Raw genomic sequence first — 11,925 nt, 5'->3', positions numbered from 1 at the left:
GCATGTAAACGTACACAGTGACACCTACAGGTTACAATTCCAAAGAGTTCACCAAATATTAGTGTGGTAGCTCTTATTGCAGGACTTTGACTGTGGGGAAATTACTTTCCCAGTCAGTCTATTGTGTGTATTGGACATTCATATTGGGCTCTACAGCCTTTCCCTGTTTCATGCACAAATCCAAAACGTCTCAGCCACCTCGGTGACACCCACAGAACACAACTGTGTAGAGTTTACATAAGAGCCATGACACTAATATTTGTGTAAAGTCTTTTGAATTGTAATCTGTGGTCGTCACTGAGTAGGCTGACACCCCATTCCATGGGTGCCCACTCCACAGGTAAGGCTGCACAGTCCAATATGAATATCCAACACAGTGTGTGTATGTCCCCAATTCAATTATGCAGAACAATACATCCAGTGGGATTTGAAATGTTTATTTTTAATTTTTTTATTGATTAATTATAGTATTTATTTTTAAGTTGTATAATAACATTCCAACTTAGTTTAGCATTATCTAGCGCAAATATGGCATTATTCTACTATTTGTATTCATTTGGATCAGTTTCAATGGGGCGGGCGGCTTTTATTTTGAAGGCACACCACACATCCGCTGTTGTGCCTACTCCTTATTGTGTCTAGCTTCACACAGGTCAAGCCCAGCTGTGTTTGCAGGCAGCATCGGCTACATAACCACGTCGGGAGTAGTGCTCTCAACATATCTCCTATCGCTGTAGAACATGTCTACCTCACGGACAGTCATATGTTTGCTGAGAAATGACTTGCGTCTTCACGACAATGAGGTAAGTTGATTATAAACTGGATCAGAAATGAGTCTAGTAGTCTTCCAAAATGTGTACCGGTGACTTAGCCGTGTTCAACGTGATACAATGTTGCACTTTCTCTTCACTCATGTAAAGTATATTTGGTTTTATCGTGCATTCTCTGATCATTTTATTTTCTTCTCATCTGACACCAATAAACACAAAAAAAATGCTAAAATCTTCTTGTGGTATAATGGCGGTCCGCAAACAGACGTTATGCCGGTTATAGGCTACACGTTATGTCGGTTATACGCTACACGTTATGCCGGTTATACGCTACACGTTATGCCTGTTATACACTACACGTTATGCCATCCCAGACCAATAGACATGATCGGGGTGAAATCCTGTTAACTAGGGTTAGAAATAGTTGCCTGGGTACCCAACCTGCTTGCTCCGGTTTAACCTAACGTAGCAGACGTAAAATCAACGCCTACAAGTGTGATCGGGGATTTCTATTGGAGAAGCAGTTTTATCCTATCTTCATAGTATACGTCTTGGGTGTAAAGTCCAAAAGCGGAAGTCCTGTCACAGACCCTCTTTCCTATTGGTCAGTGCCATCTGGGATCTCTACCATAACCATTTAAAATGTAGACTTCGATGGGGTAGGGACGTCCCAAAGATACCGGGTAGCACGGAGCATTTCCCCTGAAAACCAGAACGTCTGGCAGCACTGAGGTAAAATAATACCAACTACACCACAGGTAGCAGCACTGAGGTATAATAATACCAACTACACCACAGGTAGCAGCACTGAGGTATAATAATACCAACTACACCACAGGTAGCAGCACTGAGGTATAATAATACCAACTACACCACAGGTAGCAGCACTGAGGTATAATAATACCAACTACACCACAGGTAGCAGCACTGAGGTATAATAATACCAACTACACCACAGGTAGCAGCACTGAGGTATAATAATACCAACTACACCACAGGTGGCAGCACTGAGGTATAATAATACCAACTACACCACAGGTAGCAGCACTGAGGTATAATAATACCAACTACACCACAGGTAGCAGCACTGAGGTATAATAATACCAACTACACCACAGGTAGCAGCACTGAGGTATAATAATACCAACTACACCACAGGTAGCAGCACTGAGGTAAAATAATACCAACTACACCACAGGTAGCAGCACTGAGGTATAATAATACCAACTACACCACAGGTAGCAGCACTGAGGTATAATAATACCAACTACACCACAGGTAGCAGCACTGAGGTATAATAATACCAACTACACCACAGGTAGCAGCACTGAGGTATAATAATACCAACTACACCACAGGTAGCAGCACTGAGGTGAAGTAATTGTGTGTAGTCAGGTAGCAGCACTGAGGTAAAGTAATTGTGTGTAGTCAGGTAGCAGCACTGAGGTGAAGTAATTGTGTGTAGTCAGGTAGCAGCACTGAGGTAAAGTAATTGTGTGTAGTCAGGTAGCAGCACTGAGGTAAAGTAATTGTGTGTAGTCAGGTAGCAGCACTGAGGTAAAGTAATTGTGTGTAGTCAGGTAGCAGCACTGAGGTAAAGTAATTGTGTGTAGTCAGGTAGCAGCACTGAGGTAAAGTAATTGTGTGTAGTCAGGTAGCAGCACTGAGGTAAAGTAATTGTGTGTAGTCAGGTAGCAGCACGAGCAGCGATGACATCATCACAACACATTTAAGTGTGTGCCCTCAGGCCACTACTGTACATATCGACAACACAACATCTATGTGTACGTGTGTGTATAGTGCGTATGTTATCGTGTGTGTGTGCATGTGCCTGTGTGTGTGTCTCTTCACAGTCCCTGCTGTTCCATAAGGTGTATTTTTATCAGTTTTTTAAAATCTGATTCTACTGCTGCATCAGTTACTTGATGTGGAATAGAGTTCCATGTAGTCATGGCTCTATGTAGTACTGTGCTCCTCCCATAGTCTGTTCTGGACTTGGGGACTGTGAAGAGACCTCTGGTGGCATGTCTGTGGGGTAGTGAGTAAACAGACCTCTGGGGGCATGTCTTGTGGGGTATGGATGGGTATCTGAGCTGTGTGCCAGTCAGTTTAAACAGACCTCTGGTGGCATGTCTTGTGGGGTATGTATGGGTGTCTGAGCTGTGGGCCAGTAGTTTAAACAGACCTCTGGTGGCATGTCTTGTGGGGTATGTATGGGTATCTGAGCTGGGTGCCAATAGTTTAAACAGACCTCTGGTGGCATGTCTTGTGGGGTATGGATGGGTATCTGAGCTGTGTGCCAGTCAGTTTAAACAGACCTCTGGTGGCATGTCTTGTGGGGTATGGATGGGTGTCTGAGCTGTGGGCCAGTAGTTTAAACAGACCTCTGGTGGCATGTCTTGTGGGGTATGTATGGGTGTCTGAGCTGTGGGCCAGTAGTTTAAACAGACCTCTGGTGGCATGTCTTGTGGGGTATGGATGGGTGTCTGAGCTGTGTGCCAGTAGTTTAGACAGACCTCTGGTGGCATGTCTTGTGGGGTATGTATGGGTGTCTGAGCTGTGTGCCAGTAGTTCAAACAGACCTCTGGTGGCATGTCTTGTGGGGTATGTATGGGTGTCTGAGCTGTGTGCCAGTAGTTTAGACAGACAGCTCTGTGCATTCAACATGTCAATACCTCTCACCAATACAAGTAGTGATGAAGTCAATCTCTCCTCCACTTTCAGCCAGGAGAGATTGACATGCATATTGTCATGACGTTGGCCTCTTTTGGTACAGGGAGGACAGTTGACCCCCTCCCTTTTGCACCACCACCCAACCTACCTTCCCCCCAATCCACCCTGTGTGTAAAGGGTTGTAAAAACTCTAAAATTCCAGGAGAGTCTCTGGCCACATGGCCCATCGAGAGACACAGGAAATTCTTCCAACTCATAGAATTGGAGAGCCAAGCGACATTTTGTGTTCTGAAGAAGGTATGGAAGATTGGTGAAGAATCCAGCTACGAACTGATCCGCTTGGTACAATTTTGTGATACTCAGAAGAGACAATATAGCCATATTACCATAAAACTGTTTATATAATAGCATCAGCTTGAGACTCGCATCATAATGGGTTTATGGAATGTATTAATAAGGATAAAGCTTTTGTAAGACATTGAGATGCGATGTACTGATGTTAATGTGATAGAATTGTATTTCTGTAACCAAGTCTAGCTCAGTCATAGGCACGCCCCCAGGGACACATACAGGACCAGGCGTCATTTGACAAGCCTGTTCAAGGGTCACTATAAAACCCTCCCTGATTTACATTTCTTTAGACCAGGCCTCCACTCCGTTGGCCTATAGGTTTTACCTTCCAATTCCTCTACTGAAAGTGAACCATACCCCGTGGTTAACTTTTAGACTATTGAGACCGACAGAATAAGAACAAGTCTTTGATATTAATTATTAGTCTGCAGCTAAGTAAATTATATCATCGAACGCGAAGACCAACGAAACAACCATTCTATGACGACATTAATGAATGTCGCTCTGAAAGATCCATTCTAACCGAGAGAGAGACTCTCCATCAGAACTACTCTCCAACAAGAATCAGAACGACACACTGAGCGTAAATATATATTGATTGCAATTGTTCCCAAATGAGTGAGCCTTCAATTGCCAATGGTTAATATTAATGAACTCTGTAGGTGTGCATTCTCAGCTGACCGTTTATGACCCATTGTCTAACAGACCAGCCATGCCTGTTTTAGACCACTAGGGCACATTACGCTACCAATGCTTTGTGACGATAATTACTGTTTGTATGTTTTCTGTTAATTACTTAGTGTAGTAAATAAATGATTTTAAGACAATTGATGTATGGATGATTTTAGTAAAGACTGGGTTCGTGCAGATACAACAATTTATGACGTTTGGAATGAGACTGGACTAGAGGTAAAATACACCATTTAAACTTAAGAAGATAATCGGCCTATACTATAATAGAATATAATATTATAGTACAGGAAAGTTATATTAGGAAAATTATAGCTTTGTAATCTGAATATTCTCCTTGGTGCCCCTATCTCCTAGTTAATTACAATTAAACGATTAATCAGTTTAATCGCGTGATAATTACAGGGAGTTAATTGATAAACATATCTTCCGTTTAATGGTACCCCCAAAGACACGACAATATTATTAATATTAGCTCTCTGTGTGCATCCAAGGGCCAGCCGTGCTGCCCTGTTCTGAGACAATTGCAATTTTCCCGTGTCCCTCTGTCACCTGACCACATGACTGAACAGTGTGGTGGTTCATTTCTGTCTCATCAAATGAGGAGAGACAAACTTAACACACGAGTCAGAGTTATACTTAAACTCAATCTTTAATAATAAGAGCTTTGCAATAGCAATGACTTGTCAATGATTCACCATTTTCTAATGATCCATTGAGAGTGACAACACAATGGCTACTGAGATCTTTTATAGCGAAGATCCACCCCCCTAGTCGACATGACAAACCACAGATATTAGGAACAGTTCACAGTGAGACTTCATAAATGAGAAAGGAGTATCCCGTAGCCAGATAGCATTCGCTATAAATTATCGTTCCGTTTGTCCCCTAAGACGAGGTTGCTATCTTGTTCCTGTTACTCCTAGCACAAAAACATAATCTCATCCAATGGCATAAATCAATTGTCAACTCTAGATACTCCCATCTCAAGTAAAACCCTTCTTGACCACACTCCTGGACAAGCTCACTGAGGAGAGTGAGCCTCTAGGTCATATACTATCCCAAGATAAGTGCAACATCAGAGGACATCCAATGGTCCAGACACTGCCATACACCTTCCCCCAATAGAAAAGGAGGGAGTGACTGGCGCACAGACATTGTGGAGACAAGTAATTGGTTCCCCATTAATCACGCCATCCCTTCACATGGTTTAACAGATACATTCACATATGAAGACAATGTTCCATCCTGTCCTCTTCCCTTTCTGATATTCTGCATAGCACCAGGGATATGTAAAAGACAGGCCTGACCTCTCCCCTCTCTGAGCCCCAGGTGACTGAGGCCCGGGGTGACTGAGGCCCAGCTGAGGGAAGAAATGCAACTGCCAACACCAGAGTCTGAAGGGATACATTCTAATAACAAGTATATAACATCAGCATATTATGCAGATAAGACATCTTAATTATCTATGTTACCCAACTAATTCTGATTCATCCACCACAACAGTAGTCCAGGTGCGACAAAACCTGGGCCTGTAGGACCTGCCTTGTTGATAGTGTTGTTAAGAAGGTAGAAACTAGGGCCTGTAGGACCTGCCTTGTTGATAGTGTTGTTAAGAAGGTAGACACTAGGGCCTGTAGGACCTGCCTTGTTGATAGGGCTGTTAAGAAGGTAGAAACTAGGGCCTGTAGGACCTGCCTTGTTGATAGGGCTGTTAAGAAGGTAGAAACTAGGGCATGTAGGACCTGCCTTGTTGATAGTGTTGTTAAGAAGGTAGAAACTAGGGCCTGTAGGACCTGCCTTGTTGATAGTGCTGTTAAGAAGGTAGAAACTAGGGCCTGTAGGACCTGCCTTGTTGATAGTGTTGTTAAGAAGGCAGAGCAGTGCTTTATTATGGACAGACTTCTCCCCATCCTAGCTACTGTTTTATCAATATGTTTTGACCATGACAGTTTACAATCCAGGGTTACTCCAAGCAGTTTAGTCACCACAACTTGCTCAATTTCCACATTAGTCATTACAATATTTAGTAGAGGTTAATGGTATAATGAGTCATTTGTCCCAAATGCAATGCTTTTCGTTTTAAATATTTAGGACTAACTTATTCCTTGCCACCCATTCGGAAACTAACTTCAGTTCTTTGTTAAGTGTTGCAGTCATTTCAGTCGCTGTAGTATCTGACGTGTATAGTGTTGAGTCCTCTGCGTACATCGACACACTGCTTTACTCAATGCCAGTGGAATGTCGTTAGTAAAGATTGAAAAAAGTAAGGGGCCTAAACAGCTACCCTGGGGAATTCCTGATTCTACCTGGATTATGTTTGAGAGGCTTCCATTAAAGAACACCCTCTGTGTTCTGTTAGACAGGTAACTCTTTATCCACATTATAGCAGGGGGTGTAAAGCCATAACACATCCGTTTTTCCAGCAGCAGACTATGATCCATAATGTCAAAAGCCACAATGAAGGCGTGACAAAACAGCCCCCACAATCTTTTTATCATCAATTTCTCTGACGATCAACAGTCATTTGTGTAAGTGCTGTGATTGTTGAATGTCCTTCCCTATAAGCATGCTGAAATTCTGTTGTCAATTTGTTTACTGTAAAATTACATTGTATCTGGTCAAACACTATTTTTCCAAAAGTTGACTAATGGTTGGTAACATGCTGATTGGTCGGCTATTCGAGCCAGTAAAGGGGGCTTTACTATTCTTAGGTAGGGGAATGACTTTAGCTTCCCTCCAGGCCTGAGGGCGCACACTTTCTAGTAGGCTTAGATTGAAGATGTGTTAAATAGAAGATGCAATATCGTCCACTATTATCCTCAGTAATTTTCCATCCAAGTTGTCAGACCCCGGTGGCTTGTCATTGTTGATAGACTACAATAATTTGTTCACCTCTTCCACATGTACTTTATGAAAAAATCCTTAAAAGTAGTTGACAATATCGTTGGGTTTTGTGATGACTGATGGAGCTGAGTTTACATGTTTGTGCTCCAACAGCTTTTTACTATCATTCTTTATATCATTTATTAGTTTCATAGTATAATTTTTTTTTAATTCACTTTAGTCACATGATTTCTCAATTTGCATTACATTTGCCAATTGGTTGTGCTCCTTGTCTTATTTCCCTGTCAACCATTTTTAAATTGCTCATCAATCCAAGGGGATTTAACAGTTTTTAATATTTTTCTTAATGGGTGCTTACTTATTATTAACTGGGAGAAGTAGTTTCAGAAATGTGTCAAGTGCAGCGTGCTGTTTCATGAGCTGGAATAAAAAGATCCCAGAAATGTTCCATACACACAAAAAGCTTAGTTCTCTCAAATTTTGTGTGTTTACGTCCCTGTTAGTGAGCATTTCTCCTTTGCCAAGATAATCCATCCGCCTGACAGGTGTGGCATATCAATAAGGTGATTAAACAGCATGATCATTACACAGGTGCACCTTGTGCTGGGGACAAAAAAAGGCAACTCTAAAATATGCAGGTGTCACACAACACAATGCCACAGATGTCTCAAGTTTTGAGGGGGAGCGTGCAGTTGGCATGCTCACGACAGGAATGTCCACTGGAGCTGTTGCCAGGGATGTTCATTTCTCTACCATTTAGAGAATTTGGCAGTACGTCCAACCGGCCTCACAGCCTCAGCCCAGGACCTCCACATCCTGCTTCTTCACCTCAGTTGACCGTTGTAACTTCAGTGGGCAAATGCTCACCTTCAATGGCCACTGGCACGCTGGAGAAGTGTGCTCTTCACAGATGAATCCCGATTTCATCTTTACCGGAGAGATGGCAGACAGCGTGTGTGGCCTAGCGTTTTGCTGACGTCAACGTTGTGAACAGAGTGCCAGGTGGTGGGGTTAAGGTATGGGCAGGCATAAGCTACTGAAAACGAACACAATTGAATTTTATCGATTGCGATCTGAATGCACAGAGATACGAGATCCTGAGGCCCATTGTCGTGCCATTCATCCGCCGCCATCACCTCATGTTTCAGCATGATAATGCACGGCCCCATGTCACAAGGATCTGTACACAATTCCTGGAAGCTGAAAATGTCCCAGTTATTCCATGGCCTGCATACTCACCAGACATGTCACCCATTGAGCATGTTTGGGATGCTCTGGATTGACATGTACTACAGTGTGTTCCAGTTCCTGCCAATATCCAGAAACTTCAAACAGCGGGACAACATTCCATAGACCACAATTAACAGCCTGATCAACTTTATGTGATGGAGATGTCGAGCTGCATGAGACGAATGGTGGCCACACCAGATACTGACTGATTTTCTGATCCACGCTCCTACCTTTAAAAAAAAAAATAGTTATCTGTGACCAACAGATGCATATCTGTATTGCCAGTCATGTGAAATCCATAGATTTTAGAGCCTAATTAATTTTTTAATTGACTGATTTCCTTTATATGAACTGTAACTCAATAAAATCTTTGAAAGTGTTGCATTTATGTTTTTGTTCAGTGTAAATAACGCACTAACATAGGGTCTTGAAAAGTTTCTTTAGGTCCAGACAGTAACAGTGTTCATTTTGTTTCATGGATGAGTCAGTGTTCACTTTGGCACCAGTCCAGTGTTGACACACAAGTAGCACGGCTTGCTAGCTAGGCTAAATAACTTGCTGGCTTGATAGAACCTAACTAAACTTAGCAAAAAAAAGAAACGTCCTCTCACTGTCAACTGTGTTGATTTTCAGCAAACTTAACACGTGTAAATATATGTATGAACATAACAAGATTCAACAACTGAGACATAAACTGAACAAGTTCCACAGACATGTGACTAACAGAAATGGAACAATGTGTCCCTGAACCCAAGGAGGGGGGGGTCAAAATCAAAAGTTTCAGTCAGTGTCTGGTGTGACCACCAGCTGCATTAAGTACTGCAGTGCATCTCCTCCTCATGGACTGCACCAGATTTGCCAGTTCTTGTTGTGAGATGTTACCCTACTCTTCCACCAAGGCACCTGCAAGTTCCCGGACCTTTCAGGGGGGAATGGCCCTAGCCCTCACCCTCCGATCCAACAGGTCCCAGATGTGCTCAATGGGATTGAGATCCGGGCTCTTCGCTGGCCATGGCAGAACACTGACATTCCTGTCTTGCAGGAAATCACGCACACAGAACGAGCAGTATGGCTGGTGGCATTGTCATGCTGGAGGGTCATGTCAGGATGAGCCTGCAGGAAGGGTACCACATGAGGGAGGAGGATGTCTTCCCTGTAACGCACAGCGTTGAGATTGCCTGCAATGACAACAAGCTCAGTCCGATGATGCTGTGACACACCGCCCCAGACCATGACGGACCCTCCACCTCCAAATCGATCCCGCTCCAGAGTACAGGCCTCGGTGTAACGCTCATTCCTTCGACGATAAACGGGAATCCGACCATCACCCCTGGTGAGACAAAACCGCCACTCGTCAGAGAAGAGCACTTTTTGCCAGTCCTGTCTGGTCCAGCGACGGGGGTTTTGTGCCCATAGGCGACGTTGTTGCCGGTGAGGACCTGCCTTACAACAGGCCTACAAGCCCTCAGTCCAGCCTCTCTCAGCCTATTGCGGACAGTCTGAGCACTGATGGAGGGATTGTGCGTTCTTTGTGTAACTCGGGCAGTTGTTGTTGCCATCCTGTACCTGTCCCGCAGGTGTGATGTTCAGATGTACTGATCCTGTGCAGGTGTTGTTACACGTGGTCTGCCACTGCGAGGGCAATCAGCTGTCCGTCCTGTCTCCCTGTAGCGCTGTCTTAGGCATCTCACAGCACAGACATGGCAATTTATTGCCCTGGCCACATCTGCAGTCCTCATGCCTCCTTGCAGCATGCCTAAGGCACGTTCTGGGCATCTTTCTTTTGGTGTTTTTCAGAGTCAGTAGAAAGGCCTCTTTAGTGTCCTAAGTTTTCAGAACTGTGACCTTAATTCCCTACCGTCTGTAAGCTGTTAGTGTCTTAACGACCGTTCCACAGGTGCATGTTCATTAATTGTTTATGGTTCATTGAACAAGCATGGGAAACGGTGTTTAAACCCTTTACAATGAAGATCTGTGAAGTTATTTGGATTTTTACGAATTATCTTTGAAAGACAGGGTCCTGAAAAAGGGCTGTTCCTTTTTGTTTCTGAGTTTATATTGCTGGTTAGCTAGCCAGCTAAAGATAATTAAGTGAGCATGTGACGAGGACAGGGCTGCTTACTTGGTGAAGTGTACTTGTGATTATTTACTTTTTAAAATACGTTGTCGTTGGCTGTGGCAAGCTACTCACCGTCAAACCATCATGCCCACTCACTCATTGTGATTTACAGGCTGAATGATGTTCTATGAGCAGCCCGTAGAGCGCCCTCTATCTGTGGAATAAATACCCATACAAATATTATTTTGTAACCCCTGTGTTACTCAACTGTTTCACTGGGCCCTCTATTTTAACCCCTGTGTTATCCAGGTGTTTCACTGGGCCCTCTATTGTAACCCCTGTGTTATCCAGGTGTTTCACTGGGCCCTCTACTCTATTGTAACCCCTGTGTTATCCAGGTGTTTCACTGGGCCCTCTATTTTAACCCCTGTGTTATCCAGGTGTTTCACTGGGCCCTCTACTCTATTGTAACCCCTGTGTTATCCAGGTGTTTCACTGGGCCCTCTATTTTAACCCCTGTGTTATCCAGGTGTTTCACTGGGCCCTCTACTCTATTCTAACCCCTGTGTTATCCAGGTGTTTCACTGGGCCCTCTATTTTAACCCCTGTGTTATCCAGGTGTTTCACTGGGCCCTCTATTGTAACCCCTGTGTTATCCAGGTGTTTCACTGGGCCCTCTATTGTAACCCCTGTGTTATCCAGGTGTTTCACTGGGCCCTCTATTGTAACCCCTGTGTTATCCAGGTGTTTCACTGGGCCCTCTATTGTAACCCCTGTGTTATCCAGGTGTTTCACTGGGCCCTCTATTGTAACCCCTGTGTTATCCAGGTGTTTCACTGGGCCCTCTATTGTAACCCCTGTGTTATCCAGGTGTTTCACTGGGCCCTCTATTGTAACCCCTGTGTTATCCAGGTGTTTCACTGGGCCCTCTATTGTAACCCCTGTGTTATCCAGGTGTTTCACTGGGCCCTCTACTATATTGTAACCCCTGTGTTATCCAGGTGTTTCACTGGGCCCTCTATTTTAACCCCTGTGTTATCCAGGTGTTTCACTGGGCCCTCTATTTTAACCCCTGTGTTATCCAGGTGTTTCACTGGGCCCTCTATTGTAACCCCTGTGTTATCCAGGTGTTTCACTGGGCCCTCTATTGTAACCCCTGTGTTATCCAGGTGTTTCACTGGGCCCTCTATTGTAACCCCTGTGTTATCCAGGTGTTTCACTGGGCCCTCTATTGTAACCCCTGTGTTATCCAGGTGTTTCACTGGGCCCTCTATTGTAACCCCTGTGTTATCCAGCTGTTTCACT

The 11,925-nt window shown here is 43.9% G+C and overlaps 1 protein-coding gene across 1 annotated transcript in view; it reads left to right on the top strand.

The window, feature by feature from the left end:
• Positions 1–618: 618 nt before the first annotated feature.
• The window catches only part of cry-dash (cryptochrome DASH), a 41,492-nt gene continuing 30,185 nt past the window's right edge, over positions 619–11,925 (top strand). Inside the window, exon 1 of the mRNA XM_014159920.2 lies at positions 619–803. Within this exon, the coding sequence (XP_014015395.1) occupies positions 741–803 (63 nt within the window). The 5' untranslated portion in view covers positions 619–740. The remainder of the gene's footprint in view (positions 804–11,925) is intronic.

The sequence above is a fragment of the Salmo salar genome, chromosome ssa19 (genome assembly GCF_905237065.1).
Source record: "Salmo salar chromosome ssa19, Ssal_v3.1, whole genome shotgun sequence".
Lineage (NCBI taxonomy): Eukaryota > Metazoa > Chordata > Actinopteri > Salmoniformes > Salmonidae > Salmo > Salmo salar.
This window is presented reverse-complemented; position numbering and strand designations above follow the sequence as displayed.